Raw genomic sequence first — 24,502 nt, forward strand, 5'->3', positions numbered from 1 at the left:
ACTGTTGTGTACTTAATCTAAGGTCTAACTATCTATCATTGATGGAAGAATCAACATTAACAATGACCATTCCGTGTCCGTATTTACAAATTCATGTCGATGAATTGTTTTGGTATACCGAACGTAATTATAAGAAAGTGGAAAACCAGAAGTCACAACAAACAAGAACGCTACGATGGATGGTATTCAGAACTGCCAGCTGCCGGTACGAAACGCGGTTTCTTCCTCTATTGCCTGCTGAAATTTCCCCTCTGTTGGGTACTTCCAGCCGGAAGAGTATGAGAGAGACCGATTTGGAAAGAAGCTTTTGGGTGTAGCCCTGAACGAATGAACATCGATACTGCTTCTCTCTGCTCAATCGCTTGTGATCTTTCTTCCACGCCTTGGGAGATTTCCGGGAAAGACGTAGACCCTCCAACGCCTTCCGTCCCAAGGGTCCGTTGAGCCTTTCCCCCCTCCTCCATGAACTGCTTAGATCGTTTCTTCTCCACAGCTGTTGTCGTAGTCTCGCGGGGGGTCGCTTCAGCGGGTACTTCGCCGTCGTCTGAACGTTTCAACTTCTCTGTCAACTTCCTTTTTTTCCTCATCGGCTTCCCTGATGCACACAGGCGCTCAAAAGGCTTTCAGGATAGACTAAGAGGAATCATGAGCTAAAGATGGGATTCGAGAATGAAGGTTCGCGGAACCTTACCGTGCCGAGTACGTCTGTGTTGAGCCAGGATTTGCCAGTCAATATGTAAGCCTAATTGATGGTGGAATATGAGTCAACTGATGAAAGAGAAAGAATGACCGAATTGCATACAAGAATCGGTAGCAGTTCATCATCTGTTCCACCACACTTGCCATTGTTGCCTTTGTCTTCTTCATCTGAATCAGGCTCGCAGAGAAGAAATCGGCCACTGTCCAGGAAGGTGATTTATTAAAAGAAGCCGGGCTAAAGATTCGCTTTGAGCGGCACAACAAAGAAAGACTGCACTAAACGCTTACAAGAATCTCATATTCCTCAGAACTCTGCGAGCTCCAGTCGTCTCCGTCACCTTCACCGTCGTCGCTTTTGTTGTCTTGTAAAAGCCATGATTCGAATGAGATCTATCCAGGCTCGTCAGTACTTCATGGCGTCTAGTAAGCATAATGAAGAAACCCTACCTCGCTCGACCTGTCGGCAACAGATAGCGCGTCGTCGTCGTCAAGCTGAGAGGTCGTGGGTACCATTGAGTAGCTCATCAATGTCACGGTGGGGTTGGCTGAAAGCTTGGTGCTTGTGGCCAGTGGCCACACTTTTTGCGAATCTTCTTTCTTTCTGTAGCTGCCGACACGTTGTGGTTTCATCCTTTGACGTGCTTGATCATTACTGCGCTGGAGACATGATTTTGAACTCTTGAGGAGCACGCCCATCTGTTTGCTGTCACGAAGGCCACCAAAACATTCTGATCGATAGCAGGTCAAAAAATTGGCTTGCAAAGACTGTATATTGCGACTCACAGTGCAAAGGAATTTAGAAAAACCATCACGGAATACTTCCCGATTTTCAAGAGTTTTTGAAGTTTTAAGACGACCAATATCTTTCTGAAATACTACGGAGAATCGTCTCAGCTGCAGATACAAACTTGGGAGATGGAAGGCGATAGTGATAGTGAGGGAGGCGAGGTGGAGGTAGCGGGTCAAGGACGTCGTCATTGCCTTGGACTTCGAACACCGCTTTTGCCTTTTCTTCCATTTATAGCCAGAAATCGGCGCAGAAATGGCCCAACGCAACTCTGAACAAATTCGTACAACCGCATATGACCCATTATACTTATTAACCTCACTAATCTACAAGAGAATCCTATCGAATAATTGTGCATAACCCTCGCACGTAAGTAGAGGAGGGAAGTGTACAATACTCGTGCTCCGTACGGCGGAACATACATAAGAGAAACTTGAAAAGGGACTCCAGAGAAGAAATGACAGATCCGCAACATCAGTGGGTTATCCGTTTACAGTAGTCTGGATTCCCCTTGGGGTTCTGAAAAGAAAAAGCCGAGTCAGTACGATTTCCGTCGACGGGAATAGAGAAGAAGAAAGAAAAGCTTACCAGAGCCCATATAGGGAATGGCCGAACCGTTCCATCACCTCCACCCACAGCGAAAGTGTATATGAAAACCATGACCTGTGAATTATTTCGGTTGAATGAGAACTGATACGTGGGGTTCACTGAGGAAAATCGGTACTCACAGAGGTTCCACCATCCAACGCGGCACTCATCAAGAAGTTGTACTTTCGGAACCAAGTAGCGCGGTACCTTAAAACATATCATCGATCAGCACCCTCGAGCACCTGCTCCCTTCAATATTCAGAACTTACTTCCGCAAGTAGTACTGTGAGAAGACAGCAAGACAGAACGACGTGAAGACACTCGAGTTGATTCCAACAGCGAGGAAACCCAACTCGGCCACCAGAACGGGGGTGAACACGAGGTTAAATCCAACCTTTGGCCACAATCTATGGGCGATATAGAAGGGAATCGGGAATAAAAGGCCAACGAGAAGCATGTATGGGACGAACTACGGGGTCAAAAACAAAATTGTGAGATCCTTGGTTCCATCAGAGACAGGCAAAGGGGAACATACTCCATAGCGAGTTCCGGTAGCGTACAACGGCTTGCCGAGAGCACCCCATGCGATGGCAGCACTGTTGAAGGATTGAACTTGCTGTCCAGACCAGACGTTGGAACCTTGAACGTCCCTAAGGATTTCACGCTGACTCGATATGATAGTCTAAAAGCCGGAGTTCATCAAGTAGATCATCTAGCGAGAAATGAAGCAACGAACAGTCATGATGATGAAATTCAGGAGACCTCCCTGTTAATACTCAAGCGTCAGATCGAGTCTTAACCTAAAGTAAAACGTTATACATACCACAACCGTCCCAATTATCTGCACAATGAACGTAGTGCGTGGAGGAAGTTTTGTGTATTGGCCGATCTTGAGGTCTTGGAAGAGCCTATATGACTGGACGACCGGAGTGTATCCATAGGCACTAAAGTACATGTTGGCGACCGGCTTCCCGGGTACTAAGGCTCCTCCGATCATCTGTTCAGAGCGTCCGTGAATATTTCATACGGAATGGCACGACTAGAATGTACCTGAATCATGACCTCGACACTTGGAGCGTATCCAACAACGGCGTTCAACTGTCAACGTTGTAAGTGTGCCGGGTCAGTCAAGAGAACGTTCGAACTCACCGTTCCCACAATAGGCACAAAGAGCCAAGCAAACAAGAGCGCGACTATCAGGGCCCATGCTGGGAGTCCCGAGTCGGCGGCGTAAGATGTACCAATTCCAACCGCAGCGCAAACAATGAAAAGGCCAAAGTAGACCCAGTTCGAGACCTCTTTGTAGATCTATCGTAGCCTAGGATTAGTAAAAACATAAAGCAGCGCTGGACCAATACTAACCTTTATCTTCTGGTAATGAACGTCGGTGCATTCCTAGGAGTGCATAAGTAAGATCACAACTTCCTATAACGCGGAAGATCTCACAGAACGATTCCTAAGGATCTCCCACATCCGCGGACCGAACCAGATGAGGAAGTGGGTTATAGCGGCTGGACCAAGAAAACATGTCAATTACAGATTAAAATCATAGATCAAGATAACTGACCGCCGATGTACATCGTCCGACTGATTTTGAAGAGCAGTTGGGAGGATGCATACCAAGGAAGGCCCTTCAAGAGAAAGATATGCACGGGACACAGACTGGGACGATATAGAAAGTACATACAACTTTCTCGAGCTTTTCGTAGTCAAGCTCAAACTTGTCGGTCAAGATCGCGAGCTGGTCGTATTCCGTTCCTTGGGAAAAAAGAAAAGCGTCAATAACGAGTTGGCAATGCAAATGACTTTAGACCTCTTACCATTCTCGAAGAAGAGTAATTGAGACAAGAATGGGAAGTTTTGAGCGTTCCAGGTATTCGACGCGTAAGTAGCACAGAATGCGATGCTGAGCAGTAGAGAAACACTAAATCAGCTTGAAGTATACTTGGAGGCATTGGAAAAGAACCCTCACATGCAAACGGCACATCCGGCGTACAAAGAGAGTTGAGTTGACAGTGGCGTGAAAAGAGAACCTATCGAGGAACCACCTGCCCCCACATATACCCAATCGAAACAGAGTGAAAACATTCCAAGACCTTCGTTACCAGCGGCACCACCGAAAATCCGAGTGAACCAAGCAGAATTTTGGTTTGCTAAGCAGAAAATGCTTATACCGGTCAAGGTTCTAGCGGGAATTTAGTTCTTGACCTTACAACAAGACGGACATGAAAGCTAGACGCACGGGGCAATGTATTCCTAGATCGCAATTTCGGATGTCAGATCGAGCATGCGTGGGCCGAAGAGAGCACTCACGGGGAACCATTCCCAAATGAAGATGCCGATGAAAAGAATCCAGAAGAACCTGACTCGTTTCTTTTGAGCCAACACAGAGTTACCTCGATGAAGAGCCTAGCTTCTGCTTCAGCCCAAGCGCTTCGGGAACAAAATTAATGTCTCACATCGAAAAGCTGCACCGTAGGCATAGTTTGCGGGTACACAGCGAAGGTAGGGTACACCAAGAACTTGCGCAAGACACCAGCCATGCCATACCCGATTAACTGGGTGGAAATCAAGCTACGCGAGCATGTTATTCGGAGCAACTAGGTTTCGAAAACAACCGCTTACGTGAAAATCGGAACAGCCGCATTAGGTCGAACATTGTAGTAGAGATCCTGAGCTGCAAAAATACTAATAGACTTTGCCGCATAGGCGGCCGTGGAAGACATGATTGTGATGGCGACATGTTCCTTGATGTCTGTAGAGAAGATGTCATCAACAACGGGGTCGAGAAAGTGAATAACATCAGATGTGATCCTTACTGAATGGCGAGGGGTTCAAAAATCTCCAAAACCGGTTGTCTGAAGTCTGGAAGCGAGCCGAGGGATTCGGGCCGGGGACAACTTCTTCTAGAACCTGGAAACATAGAAGACAACGGTTGACCCCATGTTAATGGATGGGTGATATAATATTGACCCACTTTTCCGAGGAGGTAAGAGAGAATCTAAAACGTTTCGTAAATGAAAGCCGAATAATGCCTTGTCAAAGAACATTACCTGGATGAAAAGGACGCTGACATCGATCTAGAAGCGGAATTGAGTATGAGAAGCACATCGAGGAATGGTGAGGTAACTCTGTAATGCATACCGTTTGGGGGCGGAAGTACTAAGGCAGGGATGTAAGCTATTAAGGAATAAGTAAACGTATTTGTTTCGCCAACTCACGAAGATCTGCCCAAGCACAGCGCCGAAGCACGCCAGGCCAAGTCCCAAGAACCAAGTTCTGAATGTGTATATCGGAAGCGTAGGGTCGTCATCAAGAGAAACAAGACGTAGGGCATAGTCGGAGTCGGAGTCTATGGTTAACGGTTCATGAGATACCACCCTTTTCCCCAATAGTAAGAGTACCAAGGACACACCGATAGGCCTCTCTTTCCCATTTTCACCCAAGTCGATAAGCCGTGGCCCTTCAGTATACACTTCCTCCACCTCAGTATCGATGCCGAGGATTCCATCGTTTGGAGGGAGTGCTTTCTCGTCGACTAGAGAGCCAACTGGGCTTGATCCGTCCTTCTCATCGTAAGGAGGCAGCTTGGCATCGTTGCGAAGCGTCGGAAGAGCCATGGAAGGTTATCGAAAGGGAGGGCCTCCAAGAAGCAGCTTGGCAAAGGCTTCAAACCTAATCCTTTGCCCTTCTTTGGCGCTTTAAAGGGCTTGGTGTTGGTGGCTTTCCCGCGCGGATCTACGTCGTAAATGTGGAGAGAGAATGTAAGAATTACGCCACATTGTCCCTTATCACCATGCGTTTCACGGAACGTGATAAGGCGCCAAGAAGAATATCATGAGGAAGCCTTGGAGAGTGGGTCTGTGGCTGATTATAGTAGAATTGCGTGCTATCACGCGATACACGTCCCGAAAACCATGGCCAAAAGAACAGATCGAAACAGATGGGACCTGCCTACACTCCTGGGCAGCATTTCGATCGCGAACGACAATCCCATCGGATAGGTCGTGAGGCCCGCTGAAGCTTGAGAGCGATCGAACCCGAGCGCCAAAGTCATGAGACGAAACATATGAACGGACTCCACTGTCCCGCTGCTAGCTGTACGGTAGAGACAGCTCGCATCAAGAAGGTAGGAAGCCCCGATACCGCTGCCCAACTGTCCAATGCCAATGCAGCCCTGGGCCAGTCCCTATTAATGAGTTGTGGCGTGGCTAGAGGGACACAGAGGAGGAGGTAGAATCGCCCGGCGAGTAGGTCCAAACCGCATCCGACCTCCCTGAACTAGGAACGAGATAAGGAATGTCGATGGGTACTGTGGGAATGCAAGGACGAGGAATTTGAAAGCTGGACCGCTGACTCGATGTATTTTGGTCCTGATGGCCACAGTCCTGAGCTGGGTGTAGATCAGAGTTTGCTGGACTTCTTGAACGGAGACGAACGTACCCGTCGAACCTTCTTTTGACACTTCCTACTCAAATTTTCCCTATCTTTCAATTTTTCCATTCCAGGTGGTTAGAGTATAGATAACCGCGTAATTGTACACGCACCCGCACGCCTTGATTGTGCGAAAACAAACAACTGTTCCTGGTATCGAGATCTCGGTATTATGTCGGTGGATGAAAACGGACACAACGACCTTCCACTGGTGAATTGAGTACTTGAACATCCGGTACCAGCACAATCAGTTGGAGCCATCGAATCACAAGTCTCCAAGACCTCATGATATCCTCCACTCGAACGATTTGATACCCTGCCAATCAATCACGACTTCATGCTTTCTGCGGCATTGGCGACGAATACGAAAATAATTTGAGCTTAATTTGAGAACAGGAGAAGTCAAGAGAAGGAACAGAAGAAGTGATTGAGATAGAGTTGAGCAAAAGAATCAGATGTGTCGGTTACCGGTCATGGGGGTTTGTGGGCGCATGTTGACATTCACTAACCTGGGACGCTTCGGACGGTCTCCGGTGCCCCAGGATTCTCACGGATGTTTTAACGCGGAAGAGTCAAAAGAAGTGACATGGATATTAAGTAGACTTAGACTTCACCTGAAGGTAGGAGTATTAGTACATAGCTTCGATGACAAACGGTAGCAGATACAGTAGACAAGTGACAAGGGGGGAAAATGCTGAAGGTAGTGCGCTTAAGAAGGGCGAGACCAAAAGTTGAAGGTAAATGGCTTTGACTGTTCCGAGGTCCCAGAAACTACACATGCGCGGTTCCCTGCACCCGACAGGGACCCCGAAGACGATTGAGAATGAGGAGGGCTGGTGCTAGATTGCCCGGATCGGAGTGGAACGTTGGCGTTGGTAGAATCAGATTCAAAATTCTCTGCGGTAGGCTTCGTCAACTCTCTCTCCAACGCCACTGAAACCTCCTGTTCCTTCTTCAACCACTCTTTTAGCTCCGCAACGTTGGTTTGCCCACAAGAACCATCGTCAACAGATGATCCTAGGTGAGCCGGCATGTGATGGACAGGCGTCTTTCGCCTTTCACCTTCACCTTCACCTTCACTACTGTCAACACGATCCAGCTGTCTCTCGAGCCTCAGAATCTCCTTCTGAGCACATTCAATGACTGCATTGTCTTCTTCTAACACATCATGAGCGAGCCGAAGTACCTTGATAAGCGAAGTCACCATCGTGAGCATAGAAGGATCATGAATGGGAGGCGGGTCCAAAAAGATCTCAGCTATGAGCGCGAGTTCGCCTTCGAATAGCTTTTCAGAGTCCGTGCGTTGATTCAAAAGGGTCATCAGAGTAGCATTACCGAACGTGTCGGTGCCTTTCGCGGGTAGTGGCAAAGGAAGAATCGGGTCGGTTCGGCCGAGAACCGCATTGTTCAACTTCTCGTTCCTAGCTTTCTCAATCTCGAGCCCTTTTTTCATCTTCTCCATCTCCTCATTCCTCTTCTTCACCTGACCCAACTCAGCACTCGAACACCTTTCCTCCGTCAACATCCTATCCTTCTTATTCACCACCCGGTTCATTTCTACCATCCTCTTCCTCGTCTCTTCACCTTCCGCCTTCAGCTCCTTATTCTCCGTCATGCGCTGCTCGATATCCTCATTAAGAGAAGCAATCGTAGCTGCCTGCTCGCCCAGGTTGTTCTTCAACTCGACATTCTCTTGCGCGAGATCCTCAACCTCGGCTTCATACGTTTCGACCGCCTCCTTGTACTCCTGTAACGTGGCCTTGAGCTCGCCAACTTCGAGCTGAAGTTCGTGCTTCTCAGAAGCAGAAGAGGCGAGTTTTCGGCGTTGAATGGATAACGTATGACTGAGCTGCTCGTTCGACAGCTCCAAATGCATAAGTTTATGAGTCTGTTTACCCAAACTAAGTTGAAGCTCTTGGATGAGCTGTCGATCCGTTTTGGAGAGATGGGGATGGTAATGACGGTACCGAGCTGGCTGGTCGTCATCGAACGTGTCGTGTTGAGAATCCTGCGATAAATCTTTGGAATGATGGCTTTTGGTTCGTGACGATACAGAGGAAACAGCTATGGGCTATTGGATGTCGATATCAGTTGATACAGTGGCTCAATCGTTGGAAAGTATAACTTACAGCACGTGCCCCCTCCGGGAGGCCCAGCTCCTCGTCCGTTTCGTCCTTCGATTGCCACTGCGCTTCATGAACATCATCGTCGTCTTTCGCGACACTGGGGTTAGATCCACGGGCAATACCACCAATTTCTTCGTCTGAGTGAACGGAGATGCACATGTTGATGAGGTGGAGGCGGAGGCGGATGTCGGTGGGTTGCAAAGAGGGTATGGGAAGACAAAGGCTTATTTTATATGACTCGAGAAGCCTTTGTGAATCACGACAAAGGGAAGCCACTACGCGTGCGTCCATCTGTGTGGTGCTTGGACCATTCCAGGCCATTCCACTTCGACTATAAACTTCATGAGATGGAGGGGAAAAAGAATGGCAGAAGTGACTCACCGATGCCTAAAAGGCCAACGAATCCTTTGTGAAGTGACCCGCGTTTTTTGAACTCTCAAAGTCATACGTAAATCTCGGTGCCATGATCTTGAATAGGCTCAAATGGTTATATCGAGGATCTGCACTGAATTGAGAATGAAAATCTCAGATCAGGGTGAATAGAGACTGACATAGTCAATTCGTTCTGCTTGCGTTCTGCACCTGTTCCACAAGTAACCTTCCCCTTCCATCCTCCATTCGATTAACCGTCGACGTTCCAGATATTCGAGAACCGTCGTTTAACGCGAGAATAGTCGTTCTGAAGGCTTCCATCTAAGGCAGTTGACGCGTTATAATCAGTCGTGAAAGAAGAAATTTTGACGACGGGACGTACCAGTATTCCAGAAACATTCAATTGTAAAAGCAGTCCAAACAAGCCGTTTGGGAGAGACAGTGGGGGGGGAGGAATTTGGCCTGCTTGTGGAAACGGTGAAAAATGACGTCAAAAATATTTCTCATTTTTTGGAGCAAAGTCGCCGGTTTGGGCACTTCACCCGGCTAAAACGGCACCTAATTGGCCCAAAATGTCTAGTAAAAAAAACTTGCTACACCGAAGTCTCGTGCTGTAAGTTTGTATCGAACCCTATCATGAGCGCGTACTTACCCTCAGATGTCTGCATGCAGATGCCTGATTCCTCCAGTTCCCAGTGCCGCCGTTGTAGCCTTGATAATGTTGAAGCATCTCGAAGTCGATTCCCTGGACCATCAGACTCACTTTTTGAAAGGTACAAAAACTGCAACGTATATCCTCTCGTTCATGAAGCAGACTCCATCAAGGCCGAGATGGGAGGTGCCATGTGGCGGGAATATCTTTTGGACGCCAGAATTGTACAACTCCACTCCACCATCGCTTCCCTGACAGCCGAAAAATCACGAATCAAAGAGGTGGTCGAGAAATACAGATTGATTCTACGCCCCGTTCTTAGGCTTCCGCCTGAGCTCCTTACTAGGATCTTCGCTTTCACCGAAGATTGTTCAACGCCGCAAGATAAGGATAAGGATCGATACAACGAGAATCAACCACCATCTTCCCTCGACTCATCTCGTATGCCCTGGGCTTTGGCACAGGTTTGTCGATTATGGCGGAACCTTAGTTTAGCGACACCGAGTCTTTGGAGATTTGTTTCAGTTACCTCCAAAGTGTTTGAACAGTCGGACGATGGCTATATAGAGGTAAGGTGTTTTTTTTTGCTCGTTTTTCTTATTCGATGCTCATCCGCTTATTGAGAATGCTCCAGGGATTATTCAGGCACAAGTGTATCGTCTGAGCCTACAGCTACAGCGTTCCGGAGAATATCCACTCGACGTCTTCTCATCCGTTCGCAATTCGACCGCGGGCATCGTAAATCCACTACTGTCATTGACCCGGAAGTCGGCAATCTAAGGAGAAATATTAGTATAACTAAAGAAGTACGTACCAGAACCTGTAAATAAATTACAGTTGCATAAAACACCTTTTGAGGTATGTGCCTACCAATTTTTGTGTGGGGAGGGTGTGAGGTTATTGAGATATGAATTTTTTAATGAGGGGGTGTCGAAAACGTGGCCCCACGGCGAAGTCGGAAATTGCCGATTTAAGCGACGTCGCTGTCGTCACACAATCGCGCTCGTTGAAAAAGTGTCGATATCTCCTCGAGTTCCCAACCAAAATACACAATAGGGGGGCTCAGAATGAAGCGTAGATAAAGGCGAATATTATTTAAGCTAATTCAGTCACAAAGGATACACTTTTCCGCTTCAGATACTGGTCTAATGCCTCCAGCTCATCAACATTCTCAAATGGCTCCCAAGTCTTATCTCCATCATCCCACCAGACCCGAAATTGCAGCTTGTCCTCAACACGACGATGTTTCTCAATCTTCTTGACACCAATTTCCACCTCCTCACTGTCATTCTCACTGGTCTCTCTGTCATCTTCCATAGGCATATCAACTAATTCCCTGCTGCTGTCATAACCATTGTCCCTGAGCTCCTGGGTCAATATATCTGCAATAGAGACATTCCCAATCTCATATTCATCATCATTGTCATCGCTGTTGCTCTTGGCAGAAAGGGGTGGAGTGGTGTGAGAGGCAGCTGCTGAAGTTTCGGCAGGACTGGTCCCTTTGTTAATTCGACGGGGGCGAGGTCGGGGTTGAGATGGCTGGGGGGGTGGAGATAGTGCAGAGAAGTCAAAATTTTCACCTGAAGATGATTCTGATACCACGTCAACTTGACGACCCTTTCCTTTGCCGCCCTTTGCTCTGCCATGCCCTTTACCTCGACTCCAACCAGCACCAGCACCTCTAGCTCTACCCCGAGCTTGACCTCGCCGTTTGCCATGATCCCCACTGGCCTCTCCGATCAACTTTTCCAATTCTTGCTGTCGAGTTTTCAGACGGTGTTGGAAAGCCTTGTGTGCAACTTTAACTTCCTTCAGTAGATTTTTGGCCTTGAGCCGCCAATCCTCCTTCGCCAACTCCTCTAAGGCCTGTGCATCAGTAAGATGTCGAGCACGCCCCTGTGCATAGGTTTTCTTCTTTGTCTTACCCTTCCTCTGTGCAACCTCCCGTAATCTAGCATTCTCCTCATCCATCAGTACCATATGAGCATATGAACGATCAAGCTCAGTGCTGGCATGCTTGGCAGTCTGAACAAGAAGGTCGATATATTCCCAGAGCTCCTCTGGTGGTGCCTCATTGTCAGGGGGATCGGGAAGAGCAAGTTCGAATTTCTGAATCCGAAGGGACTCAAGTAGATTGTCGCTAGTGGCTGTGACTGATGTGCGTCCGCTGGTGGCAGAAATGTTTGGGCTGTCAGTTGGGGCAGATGTGACAGTGAGAGGGATGGGGGCTGCGACTGGAACTAGACCAAAAGGAAGTCGTGCAGGAATAGGCTGGGATGATTGAGTAGTAGTATTCTGTGCAGGTGCGTAGGCTGTAGTAGGGATGATGTTGCGGTTAAAAGGGTGAATTCCGGTCTTTTGGAATGCAGAGGTAATGGTGGTTCCCTTCATTGCACGTTCCCTGGCTTTGTGATAATGAGAGAGAAAGTTTGCTTTTGAGATGGTGATCTGCTGATCTGCCGATTCCATGACAATCTGCTTCCATGCACGAGCAAGAGGTGAAAAGACACAAACATCACATGGCTGCAGAGCATGTGTAGTATGGGATGGAAGACAGAGAATATGAATATTATTTTTCTCTGCCGCATTGCAGAACTCGTAGGAGCAGTGGCTGTTATGGCCATCAAGAATAAGAAGTGCAGGATACTTTGAGTGGAGCCCAAAGTCCTTCCTCCGACGGCGGACCTCCGGAATGAAATCTTTCTTCAGCCAGGTGTATCCAAGTTCCCGATCTGTCCAGCCATTGGGAGATGAAGCTACACTATAGTGGGATAGTTGAGTGCAGCACAATGTACAGAATTAATAAATGGACTGAAGACCCACCTTGCACCACCAGGATTATCTCAGGACCATTCTGCATTTGTCCGAGCACCTTTAAAGATAACTGTAGGCTTCATACTGGAACCATCCGCAAACACCGTCTCAATAATAGTTATCCACTCCCGACTTGCGTTCAATGTTGTGAATGCTGTTTTCTGATCACGATCAACAATAACCTTCTGTGCCCCAACATCTGCAACATTGACCCCCTTCTCATCCATGTTAGCAATCATACCTGGATGAATCTTCAACCCATCTCCTACATCTATGACTTCCTCCAAGAGATCATAGAACTCACCAACAAGGGTAGGGTTGAGAGCCTGTGCCCGACATGCCTCCAGCATGGTGGTCTGTCTGGCAACCAAATCCAAATGCCATGCCAGAAATCGCCTGTAGAAATTTGTCCCAACTTCCTTTCCTGCAATGCTGGAAGCTTTCTTGTTAATGAGAGAGGGTCTCAGACCAACCCCACGGCGACCCAACACCTTCAGCCACTCTACCAATATGGACTCCTGCTCGCGGTTGAGAATCATCTCCTGAGTATGAGCTTCTTGTCGGTTCTTGTGTTTTCCACTGACTCGGTCATAAAGTGTGGAAGAGGGAACACCAAACCGCTTTGATCTAGAGTACTAATGAGCTTTGGACACAGAGATTGCAAGCAGGACTCACGCAGCATTAACACTCAGTTTAGATTTACGTACTGCCTGCTTCAGTCTCTCTGCCTCAGCCACTGCTTCCTGCTTGGACCGGTCTAAAGCTGCAAGTGCATATTGAATTCTGTCTTCTGGAGTTGCTTCCGCGGTTTCAAGTAACAGAAGAAGGTATCCAACCTCAAGCTGATCAACAGCTGGATCAGAAGGTTTAGGAAGAGAATCTGGAGAGGGGGACTCAGATGGAGTAGGAGAATGGGGTGGGGTTGTATGTGGTGAAGAATCTGGGGTTGCGGAAGTACTGGTAGTAGTTTTTGCTTTTTTCCTCTGCCCTTTCTTACGAGGCATAGTGTAGTTGGGGGGAAATTGGAAGTCTTTCCCACACAGGTCTACTTAGAGACAGTATAATGGTTCCATCAGGTCCTGGGACTTTTCTCATGAATATATATTCATTTCAGATGCTTCTACTACACATGTCATGTACAGAGGCTGTACTTGTGGGGAAAAAACCCTAAATTTATCAGTTTTTCCTCATTTAGGTTGTTTTTCCCATGAACAGAGGGTGCTGGAGGTGCCAGAATCAATCCTAATTCATTGCTTGGACTAGAAGTAAAAATTCAGGAATCATCTGATCCCTGCCAGAGGTGTTTGCTAGTCTTCTTGTACAGTTTATGGGTGTAAAACACAAAAATCTCGGATATTTGCAAGCATACACCCTGTACACCCAAAAAAAAATTGCAAAAATTCAAGGACCAAAGATTTGGGTAGCCCAATGGATGTAATTGACAGTGCCAAGAGCCTGGCCCTCAGCATGCCATGCTGTACCTGGAGTAATTGCCACAACCTAGGGTCAAAATGACTGAAAAAATCGGAGTGCTCTGCAGAATCATGGCCTTGGGCACTTATAGGTCAGTCATATTTGTATCTATGGGTATGTGAGGGCAAGAGAAATATCCGGTGATCATAACTAACCAAGAATGAAGGGAATTGATCGGGAACTTGTGCCACAGTGGCGGCATTCCTGATTAAAAAATTTTCTCACGCTTAAATTTTCGGCCCGATATTTGACCCGTCGTCGTGCAACCATCACAAGTCAGTAAGGAGTTCATCCCCCCTTGTGAGGAGTGTTCTGGATAGGTATCGTACATTTCTCCTTAATTTCTGATACTAAAAAGTCTAAAAAAATCGGTCCATTTTTGGCTACAGTACAAATTTCCGAATTCCCGGTTTTTCCGACTTCAGGGTCAATGACAGTACAGGCTCTCTTGTATTCACAGTCACATCGCTGGCAAACCTTTCGTGTTCAGTTGGACAGAAGGGATGCACCCACCATGTCTCTTATACGTGGCCGCCTTCCCTCTCTGGAATCGCTCCATGTCCGCTGCATTGGAGAACAGCTGGATGAACTCGATTGCTTCGAATTCGCACCACGATTACGAACATTGACATTATCGGGCGAGGTCCGAGGTTTGACATTGGGCCGTTTTCCTCTAAAATTACCCAGGGACCAAATCAAACATTTTCGTTCGTACAACAACGCTGAATCATCCACTTATTTCTCATCCTGTCACAATTTGCTTACTGGTTTCCCTCAACTGCAAACGTGTCGACTGTCATTCCACTCGCAATACATTGCTACTTTCCTTCGCCTCCGACACCACCCCATTGGAAACAACCTGCACCTGTCTCTCCCCCGCTTGACGGAACTAGAGTTGGAACATACCGAGAGAGCATCTGGGATCGAGGCGATGCTTTTCTGGATCAAAGCGCCCGCGACACTGAGGATCCTCAGCATCTACTCAACTGGACGAAACCGAACGCCTTTCGTGGAATTTTTCACGTACCCCGAATCGCTTACTTCGCTCACAATTCACCGAGTCGAAATGCCCCCTTCCGAATTTCGCGCCGTCCTAGCCCTCCTGACGGGCCTGTATCACCTTAAATTTGGCGTTCGCACTGGACTTACCAACGATTACCTCGAGTTGTTACGCGCGACCGTGTCTGACGGGTTCGATTTTTCAATTGTCCCAAAACTCCGGAGCCTAGCCTTACTTCCTGTTCCAAGCTTCAGTTCACTCTACGATAACGATTTGCTTGCAAACCTGCTAGAGGACAGATGGAGAGGTAACTGTGCAACCGACTCCATCTCGGTGTATACATCCAATGACTGCCCTCCTTCACATCGTCTGCTGTCCGTGGAACTGGACCGTAGAATCGTCAACGACTCGCCAGTGCGAAATAGGTTGGATCGCCTTCGTGGTGAAGGTATGCGGATCATAGAGGAAATGACCTGCCAAGACATTGTCATTGCTGCTTGAACTACGGTCTTTTTGAAAAAAATGTGGCTGTTTGAACTTTGACGAGATGACTACTTATCTAAAACATTAAGTTAGACTCGAATCTTGTCCAGATATCTTCCACAAGAGAAACTAGAAGTTTCTCTTGTACACAGTAAAGAAATTTTACCAGGGCGCCGCGATACTGACGATGATCAACTCAGCAGCAAATTCTAACGCCTGGCTCTGCATCGACCATTCAAAACCGCAGTAGGACAAGTAAGTGTTTCAGGCTTCAGTTTGAGCTCACTATACGACAACGATTTGCTTGCAAAACTGTTAGAGGATAGGTGGAGCGGTCACTGTGCAGCCGACTCCGTCTTGACGTGTGGATCCAATGTCGGGATACCCGGCTTCACACCCTCTGCTGTATGTGTAACTGGACCGCATAATCGTCCACGACTCGCCGGTGCAAATTAGTCGGATCACCTCCGTGGTGAAGGGATCCTGGCACCTGCGAGGCAATAGTATTGCTTGTCAATAATCGGGAACAAGTTGAATCTGGAGATCTACGGAATGCTGAATGCATCACTATTCGGTCACCAAAATAGATGGAAGCTAGTCCATTCTTCACGTCTAAGTTACAATAAATGGGAGGCTCCAATGAAACTCTGGGTAGTACATGAATCGACTTGGCGATGGGGACGGACGCGATGCTCGCACCTTGTATTCGAATGATGGAGGGATTTTCTTCTATTTTCTTTGATGTGCCACACGACCGCGAGAGCTTAGCAAACTTGACGGAAGTCCGACGGTCAAAGCAGTCAAAGCTATTTCGGAACCTTGTTAACGCCACTGCCTTCAAGGTTTTGCTTCACACTGTGAGCTGTATTTGCGCCCCAACTCGCACCTCGTAACAAGTTGAGGTGTGTGGGAGGTCTCGTTCTTTTGTAACGACATCCTGAGGAAGAAAATTGATGCATGATGCCTCGCCGGAAATTGCGGACTAAAACAGAATAAAAGACGGGCGTTTTGGCCTTCTTCAACAGACTCTTCTCGTCTGTGCTTCTGCCAGGAATTGCGTACGCCTCCTACAGAAATGCTGCTGATCGTTGTACTGACGCAACATATAGTACTACTAGTAGCACTCGTCATACGAGGGACCCGTCAAGGTTCAGATTTTCCATCCTCCGCCCAACTAGTACACGGTGCGCGAGCTCCTTTGCGTACTAATATTGCTGAAGCTGACCCTGGATGTCTCGTCTTTCAGACCTTTGGGGAGTACCTTGACGAAAGGAAACTTTTCCAGAATCGACGTTGAGCTGGGACGAGACAAAGAAACTTTTCTCGTTGCAACTCAACGTGGATTCTGGCAAATTTTCATCCAAGTCCTGCCAGTACACCAACAACAGCAGTTCGCAATCGCTCGGGTACCCCCAACCATCTATGTCGGTCTCTAGTGAGTCTATATCTACTGTTGAGAACTTCCAGTTGCCTGATCAGTAACTGTAGGACAGTGGTCCCCGGATCGCGAAGAGGAGTCCATTTAAATGATTATAGTAAACATGCCCTTGTTATAATATTGTCCCGCCGTCCCATGGCCTGAAAACACTGAGATTCTTGCCTGAATTTCCTTTGAAAGTGTTTTTTGACAAAATGACTACTTATTTGAAACATTAGACTAAAAATTTGTCCAGAGATCTTCCACTGGAGAAACCAGTAGTTCCCTTGTACACACAAAAGACTAACAGGGTGCCGTGGTACTGACGGCGATTTCAATCAGCAATACCTGATTTGTCCTCTGGATTGACGACTCAAAACGGCAGCAAGGTGACAAGCAGCAAGGCTCGATACAGTGAGCTCAAACTCTCCCATCTGGTTAGGTGGGGTGATGACGATGAGAGCTCGGGCGGCAACGTTTCGGGAAACCAGGAAGTCATGACAAGGAGAAGGCAGGAAACTCCGGCAACGGTTGCGCCAGATGCAATGGACCGAGGAACTTGTCCACCACTTCTTGGAGCGACCGGAGTTGTGATAGTTGGGTTTGGGGGCCTGGGGTGGAGAAAGTGAGGAAGAGAGTCAAGGAAGTAGAAATGAGAAACGCACGATGTATTGCTCCTACTACCGCTATCCGCGATAAAGATCGACGAAGATACAGTAAGACCTGGTAGAACAGATGTGCTACTGGTTCAGAGATGAGTTGTTTTTTTCCACCCGCAAAGAACAAGTACCAAGATCTACCTCGTATACGGTGAGAAAACCGTTGACATGTTCCTGCTTGCTGGCATCGCCTGATATTGAGAAGGGTGGCATCGCCTTACTTCTGCCCTTGAATATCGTCTTCGGTATGAAGCATTTGCAATAGCAGGGGAGCATGCAGAACAATTCAAGATGCATGATGTGGAGCACCGGAATATAGGGTGGGGTTCATGGTCATGTGGAAGCGATTGGTCGCACTGCTAATTACGGCGTTTTTGCCTGCGTTTCAGCTGGAAATACAAGGTTTATCCACTAATTTGAGGCGAAGTAGACATTCAACAGACCCTGAATCTACGGTTGTGGTGTCGAGGATTTCTGTAGCCGGAAGCTTCCTGAATAATACGGTCACGACGGAAGGCGCCCTCGTGGCTCCGTTTCTGAGATATGTTTGGGCCTTCAAGCTTCAGGATGAGCGGCACTGACAGGGAAGAGAATGAACCGACGCACCATCTATGCCCATACAAGCTAGATGACATTGCTCCCATTCCAGTTGTGTATGTTGACCGCGTCAGATTTCTAGAAATGCTCCTGGTTGAAAAAGGTAAAGCGAGGTAGATGCAAGGTACAACACAAGTGGTTAATCATGATCATGTGATCCCTAAACGTGTGGACCAAGCAACGTCAAATAACACGTAAAAGTCGCGCAGCGCGCGTCAACAATCCTTTAACCAGAACCATCATCTTTAACTTGAAGCCAATCATCAAATTATTGAATCGAAATTTATACTCTTCTTTAACTCAAACCCTGAGAATAAAAACTCTATTCGAACTTAAAGCTCGTCTGTTTCGCGTGTTGGTCCGAGAATCATACCGAATCCGACATATATACTGTACTCACCTGCACTTTATTAGCCTCGTTTCAAAGCACGCTGATATTTGAACATGGTCCATCCTACATCAGCTGGCGACGGTGTATTGTGGGTCAAATTTCCTCGCAGTGACGGATACTCAAGGCCACCACGCTGGGGGAAGGGTAAGAGCTGGAAAGAAGTGAAGGACGATGAACTCTCAGAACCATACCGTTGGAGATGGTATAAAGCAATCGGAGAGGCGTTGGCTCGTGCTTTCGAATGGAATGGTTCGCGTTATCTGGTTGGTCTTTCTTCGAGAAACTAACACCTTTGTCGTACCTGTATGATCTACAGTGACGGATCCAGCGTCGTGCATCCTCTCTTCTTTTCCTCAAGGCTATGTCTTTTACTTCGCTGATAGAGAGTATTCAAGAAAGCACAAAGACGTTTACCTCTGTGGAAGCAGTTAGTACCGTTCCGACTCAAAACTCTAGTACTTTCATAAAGCCCATTCGCAGAGATCTTCAGAAGCCCCCTCGAATTCATTGAACACGCCATATGGCTATACAAAGATCCAAATCTCACTCCAGAGAAGTGTCGATGTACAAAGTGTACCCGCACACCACAAAGCGAAATTACTAAAGACTTGAAATCAAGAGGCATCTTCCCGGAAATCAGTCTATCGCAGTCGACAACGCAGAGACGATCGAACCGCATCATACGGACACGATACCCGGATAGTCAACCCACATTTTCATCTACTGGCCAGGAAACCCCGACACGATCCCAGACCAATCCGCCAGGACTCCCGCTCGAACCCGAGCGCGAATCCCATGGTAGACAGAAGGTCACCACCCCCACCAGACCATCACCTGAATTTCAATTTCGAATTGGGGACCTGGTCAACGTTCTTCTAGAGCATACTATTGAAAGTACCAATCCCAACACATCCATTCGCGTCTGGCCCGCAACCATAGTGGACGTTATCCCTGCGCTTTATCCCCAGTTACGCGAAGCAGTTGGCTATAACTCCACTGGGTCAGACGACTGCAGTGATATCGTGGTTCAAGTCCTCGGATTTACAGACCTTCAACTCACCCTTCCTCCCGATGAAATACTCCCCTACAATCCTATTTTCCACGATATCCCACTTTCCGACTCTCTTTCTTTGGAAATTGTAGGGAACAACTCGGTCAACCATGTTCAGGAACTCGCTTCACTTCCCTCTGAATTTGAAGTCGCTGCTCCCTTGTATCATCACGCTGTACGACTCGCGTCCAAAATCGCATCCGAATGGTCTATACTAGAGCGATGCCAAACCAAAACCCTCGATAACGGCGAGACTCTCATACAAGCGAACTCGATATGGCTCGGAGGAGAGGAGCTTCAGGTTGGCGATTTCGTCAAGGTTGCTCTTCCAAACGACGTTCTCAATGAACTCGTGAACCGGGCCGGGCCCTCACCTTCACCAAAACTTGATGGAATTTTCGCACATATCTACGGGTTTGATATCAAGATAGATACCCAGGCCCGGGGAGAGGCAGATCTCAGTGTATCAGTTGCCCTCTTCAAGCTGGAGCCAGAGGAAAACGACGGAAATGGACGCATGGAGGATACGGGTCTACCGCCACCACCAGTCGGATTCTCCTTCCGCTTGCTTCACGACTCAGACTCGTCGGAGGCGTTGAATGGGGACTGGATAACTGGGAGGTATTACCCGAATTATCTAGCTCAGGTAACAACAGAGAAGCGACTTGATGATGATCTGCTGCTGGAGCAGTTGTCTAAATTCTGGGAAGTGGCGGGGTTGAAGATGGGACTAGTCGTGAAGAGGCTCTACATAGAGTGAAACGGAATATCGAACCCGATTATTGATAGATAGTAAATACGTTGACAGTCATAACTGTATTAAGAGTTTGTCTTCGCCATCCATACAGTATAAGTACCGAGCGGGAGAACTTGGTTCTTGTGAGGACGATGATCCTCAATAGAATTAAACTTGACGCACGGCGACGGACTCATTCAGAACGACTGCAAATCCCAGAAGAGGTGGAAAATGTCCTGAAAGTTACCACTTTAGATGTTCTGTTCGGCCCAAATTGTTTACGGCATATATTCCCAAAAACGTCGAACAAATGCCGCTTTTGCCATTCGGGACCGCCTCTTGTCCAAGTTCACGCTCATCTAGTAAACACTTGTTACAGATTACCTCGGAAGTATCGAGCTGTAAGTTTGTTTCGAACTGTTGAAGGACCATCTATTGAGCGCCTACTACTTATTCTCAGGTATCTGCATCAGATGTCTGACTCTGAACCTTCTCTAACCAGTGCACAGTGCCGCCGTTGTGATTTGATGATGTTGAAGCATCTCGTAGTCGATTCCCTGGATCAGAAAACGTTCCAAAACTGTCAAAAAACTGTGCCAGTCAATCGCGCGAAAACCTGTGTCCCAATTCAATGAGCTACGAGAGATGGACGCGGTTATTATATCATCTCCAGACATTGATACCGCCAACTATTACCATGCTGCCACGCGAAGCTTCGGGTATACGATTCGGAGCCCGTTGAATGACCACAGGATGCACTGCTATGCTATGCTGCAGACTGTGGTTATAATCTAAGTCAACCCGTTCCGAGGTCCTTCCTTCCCTCTGTGATCATGGCTTCCAATCCGGTTTTGGGCTCTTTGGGGATTTTCAGCGTGGAGATGATACAGCAGATAGCGCTCGAGGTACGTTCCTTATTGTCACTGGGGTCATTTACTTGCCTTCATGTGAATCGCGAAGGATTAGGTTCATAATCTCTCGAGGCAATCTATGTTCGCACTTCTGCGAGTTAACAAATCCTTCTATTCCATTATTCGTCCATTGGCCTTTCGAGAGGTTCGGTTCGACATGACTGAGACATTGCAGGGATCTCCAGCTACTCCGGAAACTCGGGATCTAAAGCAATTGGAAACCTTACTCTATGAAATCGACAGCTCACACTCAACTTTCTTCAATTGTGTCCGCCGCGTCACCGTGATCTCCCAAGGATCCGTCTATCCTGGTTACTCCAGAGCAGAGCGCGACTGGAGAGTACAGTCATCGATTACAGAACGTTTCTCGTATTGGAACGAGTACATGCAACAACGATGGTCAACATTCGTGTCTATCATTGATCGAGTCTGCAACCTCCACGATATCACCTTTGATTGCCTCGAACCGGTACCTATCACACTGCTCGAGGTTTTGCACAAGCGTCACCCCTCTTCTCGCCTTCACGTTCGAAATTGGTCCCCTTCTCTGCACCTCCCCCTCAGAGCAGAAATAGATTTTGACTCGAAAGATCTGTATGATCTCGCTCTAGCAAAGTCGTCCTGCCTCTACAGCGTCGAGACGGTGGGTAGATGGCAAAACGGGTATGTCCTGTCCACTTTCTATGACGTCTGTTTCGAGCGCATGGTCTCGTTAGCTCCCAACCTACAACAAGTGAATTACAAATTGTCAGGCCATGACGACACTGACGTTCGTCTTGGGGTATCGCCGGGACCGGCAATGGTAGAGAAATACGAGGTTCCCACTTTGATTGTGCTAGAAGGACTAGCGCGGAACAAACCAGTCAGGAAAAAGTGGACGAGCCTTTCATGGAACGCCTTGACGTTCGACAGATTCCGGCGTTTATGCCGCTTCGTGGACTTCTCTCATCTTGAGAGGCTGAAATTGGGGTCATTTTGGAACAAAGATATCCTCGAATACGCGACGGAGCGTCAGATATTCGCCGGGTTGAAGGAGTTATCTCTCAGGGTCCCGGACACACGTGTTGTTCAGCCGTACAATCCTAGTGAGGACGTGATCACGAAATCCACCATCAGCGACTTCGTTTGTTCCTGTGGGCCCTTGGAATCACTGTCCATCGTTGATTATTACGACTACCTGGACGTCTTCTCTGTCATCCTCACACATCGGGAGACTCTCCAGTCGTTATCGTTGCATGAGGTGGAGCATTCATCGAAGCCGAGACCGATGCTCTCTGTTGAGGACATAGAGGCTATCATTCATATGGTACCCCATCTGAAAAACCTCGAGCTCGATATCAATCGGGGGGAGAGAGAAGTCGAAGCAGAGATCCTCGAGGTAATCGAATCGGCACCCTCACTTGAAACCCTCACGATCTACTATGATCTTGGCCTCCGACACGCATTTTGGGACATTAATTTAATGGATGCCGACGCAAAGAAAGACCGAGAGCGGTTGAATAGGCGGTATAGGTCCGTGGACGAGAGGTTTGGGAGACAGATATGGGATGCTTTGCATAGTGGGTCCCTAAGAAGCTCATTGGATGGGATTGGAAGGTTGACATTATACATCGGTGAACCGAGTCGCGAGAACGGATTCTGGGAACGTTTCTGGAGACACGAGTATACCACCAAACAGAAAATAGAAGTGAGGCGGGATTATGAAACCGGATGCTGCTGGAAGTGTGATGTTGTGGTGACGGTGGAGGGTCCTCGGAATGTTTAGTACGTGTCATGACTCGGGCCACGGTCCATAAGTCTCCACATCTCCTATATTCTCCTTTCTCTCCTTTCCACTTTTCGTTTCTATGGATATTCTAGTTTATTTCAACAAGTTAGTATATAAGTCTCTATGGTATTAACCGAGAAGCGACTTGCATCTGGAAATGCCTTCTGGCTACAGTAGAACAGGCTCACCTATATAGCTCTGAGTTAAACCAGTAGATAAAAACGTGCAATTTAAGATAGATGCCGTACTAAGATTGCACTACGAGATCCATCGCAAAACGACATCGATAATCGAATATCAACCCAACTTCTTTCCATCGTCGTGTAAGGCGCAAGAAATCGAAATCGCTAGCACCATCCGCCCAAAAAGGCAACTACTCTTACTCTTACTAATTGTCCCTGTCTTCAATCGGGGGCACCATCGACAAGACCAGTTTCGACTTCCTCAAGCATGAGACGCAGCAATTCAGATACTTGGGTACGAAGGGACTCTGTTAAAAGTTGAAAGTTGGACCGCCTTAAAAACAAGCGTCATCTTCCCAAGATAAACTAGGAACTGACTAGTACGGTTCACAGCACGAATATATTCCGCATTTGCTTCTTGCATTTCCGTTTCGAGAGCCTGTAACCGCTTTGCCTGGGGGGGGGGGGGGGTCAAATTGGGTGCCCAAGCTCAAGATCCGACTGAGAGGGTTCCACGGACACACCTGTTCTTCTTCGGGCTTGGGTTCTGGTAATGAATTGATGAGAAATTCCACTTGTTTTGCTTTAACGATCAAATCGGCCACGAGTTCCTGTTTATTCGCTAGATTCAACTCCCAGTCAACCCATCTCTACAAAGGGCGACACATAACCGGGAAAAAAAACCTTCGAAGACCTCGGGAGGATCGTACTTGTCTGCAGCTCTCTGCTTCGTGATTGGGATATCTGGTGACACTTGAAGGAAATTGGACCGTAGAGTAAGGTAACTGATGCTACTGGACATGATCAAGAGGAGCTGTTAGACAAAACGAGATTTTAGCCAACGATGGCGCAGAAGAAACGAAGTAAGTGCCTGCTGTATTTCATCTTGTAGTTGAGTAATGCGGTCCATATTTGAGGTTTCCTGTAGCATTTCGTGCAAACAGTGCACGTTACTTGCTTGGGTCTACGGGGTCACCGGTCAACGTTCAACCGTCGCCAATTCCTCGAGAGAAAGAGGATAGATGATCAAGGGTAACGGCAAAGGGTGAGATTTACTTTTCTTACCAAATCCGCCTCAAATCCCGACAAACCCGAGCGGCCGAAGTCACGCCACCTCGTGGGAGACTGCGCACGGACCATGCAGAAAAAGTATAAAACCCTTGCTTCCAGCTTTTTGCTGTTTCTTTAGAACATACTCATCAGGATCTTTTCATAGAAACTGACCGAGTCTCGCATTTTTACAAATGCCACTTCTTCAAATCCAGTTGATGACAATCGCGCTCCCTCGTTCATCACTGAGAACATGGCTCTTTCACCAGAGTCTCGAGGACGTTTGGCGTCGTTCTTTGGGTGGCCTATTGG

General features: G+C 47.6%; 10 protein-coding genes across 10 annotated transcripts; 4 read left to right on the plus strand and 6 right to left on the minus strand.

Annotated features, from left to right (window-relative positions):
• Positions 1-227: 227 nt before the first annotated feature.
• On the minus strand, positions 228-587 carry E1B28_009538 (uncharacterized protein; the record flags this gene model as incomplete). Its single annotated transcript, XM_043154434.1, has 1 exon — positions 228-587. One exon carries the CDS (start codon positions 585-587, stop codon positions 228-230), a length of 360 nt encoding a protein of 119 aa, XP_043006889.1.
• Positions 588-612: 25 nt separating this feature from the next.
• Positions 613-1,395, minus strand: E1B28_009539 (uncharacterized protein; the record flags this gene model as incomplete). Its single annotated transcript, XM_043154435.1, has 5 exons — positions 613-633; positions 692-742; positions 803-877; positions 988-1,089; positions 1,147-1,395. 5 exons carry the CDS (start codon positions 1,393-1,395, stop codon positions 613-615), a joined length of 498 nt encoding a protein of 165 aa, XP_043006890.1.
• Positions 1,396-1,766: 371 nt separating this feature from the next.
• E1B28_009540 (uncharacterized protein) lies at positions 1,767-6,992 on the minus strand. The gene is made up of 27 exons (XM_043154436.1): positions 6,622-6,992; positions 6,518-6,557; positions 5,490-6,467; positions 5,296-5,426; positions 5,219-5,236; positions 5,128-5,154; positions 5,052-5,075; positions 4,894-4,987; positions 4,700-4,829; positions 4,534-4,648; positions 4,388-4,483; positions 4,317-4,330; positions 4,047-4,259; positions 3,895-3,980; positions 3,762-3,832; positions 3,642-3,705; positions 3,521-3,585; positions 3,437-3,469; positions 3,224-3,382; positions 3,125-3,172; positions 2,898-3,071; positions 2,811-2,840; positions 2,610-2,756; positions 2,344-2,543; positions 2,215-2,281; positions 2,075-2,149; positions 1,767-2,005 (listed from the first exon to the last, which is right to left on the minus strand). Exons 3-27 carry the CDS (start codon positions 5,692-5,694, stop codon positions 1,961-1,963), a joined length of 2,331 nt encoding a protein of 776 aa, XP_043006891.1. The 5' UTR covers positions 5,695-6,467; positions 6,518-6,557; positions 6,622-6,992; the 3' UTR covers positions 1,767-1,960.
• Positions 6,993-7,094: 102 nt separating this feature from the next.
• Positions 7,095-9,491, minus strand: E1B28_009541 (uncharacterized protein). Its single transcript, XM_043154437.1, has 5 exons — positions 9,389-9,491; positions 9,186-9,327; positions 9,016-9,134; positions 8,638-8,965; positions 7,095-8,579 (listed from the first exon to the last, which is right to left on the minus strand). Exons 3-5 carry the CDS (start codon positions 9,078-9,080, stop codon positions 7,218-7,220), a joined length of 1,755 nt encoding a protein of 584 aa, XP_043006892.1. The 5' UTR covers positions 9,081-9,134; positions 9,186-9,327; positions 9,389-9,491; the 3' UTR covers positions 7,095-7,217.
• A 140-nt stretch (positions 9,492-9,631) lies between these two features.
• On the plus strand, positions 9,632-10,475 carry E1B28_009542 (uncharacterized protein). The gene is made up of 2 exons (XM_043154438.1): positions 9,632-10,227; positions 10,283-10,475. The coding sequence occupies exons 1-2, from the start codon at positions 9,643-9,645 to the stop codon at positions 10,436-10,438; spliced, it is 741 nt and encodes a 246-aa protein (XP_043006893.1). The 5' UTR covers positions 9,632-9,642; the 3' UTR covers positions 10,439-10,475.
• Positions 10,476-14,459: 3,984 nt separating this feature from the next.
• E1B28_009543 (uncharacterized protein) lies at positions 14,460-15,446 on the plus strand (the record flags this gene model as incomplete). Its single annotated transcript, XM_043154439.1, has 1 exon — positions 14,460-15,446. The coding sequence occupies one exon, from the start codon at positions 14,460-14,462 to the stop codon at positions 15,444-15,446; it is 987 nt and encodes a 328-aa protein (XP_043006894.1).
• A 1,772-nt stretch (positions 15,447-17,218) lies between these two features.
• Positions 17,219-17,692, minus strand: E1B28_009544 (uncharacterized protein; the record flags this gene model as incomplete). Its single annotated transcript, XM_043154440.1, has 3 exons — positions 17,219-17,456; positions 17,511-17,588; positions 17,646-17,692. The coding sequence occupies 3 exons, from the start codon at positions 17,690-17,692 to the stop codon at positions 17,219-17,221; spliced, it is 363 nt and encodes a 120-aa protein (XP_043006895.1).
• A 687-nt stretch (positions 17,693-18,379) lies between these two features.
• E1B28_009545 (uncharacterized protein) lies at positions 18,380-20,303 on the plus strand (the record flags this gene model as incomplete). The annotated part of the gene is made up of 4 exons (XM_043154441.1): positions 18,380-18,455; positions 18,516-18,741; positions 18,809-18,919; positions 18,973-20,303. The coding sequence occupies exons 2-4, from the start codon at positions 18,546-18,548 to the stop codon at positions 20,301-20,303; spliced, it is 1,638 nt and encodes a 545-aa protein (XP_043006896.1). The 5' UTR covers positions 18,380-18,455; positions 18,516-18,545.
• An 809-nt stretch (positions 20,304-21,112) lies between these two features.
• E1B28_009546 (uncharacterized protein) lies at positions 21,113-22,955 on the plus strand (the record flags this gene model as incomplete). Its single annotated transcript, XM_043154442.1, has 2 exons — positions 21,113-21,184; positions 21,246-22,955. 2 exons carry the CDS (start codon positions 21,113-21,115, stop codon positions 22,953-22,955), a joined length of 1,782 nt encoding a protein of 593 aa, XP_043006897.1.
• A 143-nt stretch (positions 22,956-23,098) lies between these two features.
• E1B28_009547 (uncharacterized protein) lies at positions 23,099-24,184 on the minus strand. Its single transcript, XM_043154443.1, has 6 exons — positions 24,012-24,184; positions 23,825-23,954; positions 23,665-23,762; positions 23,519-23,594; positions 23,207-23,448; positions 23,099-23,146 (listed from the first exon to the last, which is right to left on the minus strand). Exons 1-5 carry the CDS (start codon positions 24,069-24,071, stop codon positions 23,363-23,365), a joined length of 450 nt encoding a protein of 149 aa, XP_043006898.1. The 5' UTR covers positions 24,072-24,184; the 3' UTR covers positions 23,099-23,146; positions 23,207-23,362.
• Between the last annotated feature and the right edge of the window lie 318 nt (positions 24,185-24,502).

Source organism: Marasmius oreades, chromosome 6, assembly GCF_018924745.1.
Source record: "Marasmius oreades isolate 03SP1 chromosome 6, whole genome shotgun sequence".
Lineage (NCBI taxonomy): Eukaryota > Fungi > Basidiomycota > Agaricomycetes > Agaricales > Marasmiaceae > Marasmius > Marasmius oreades.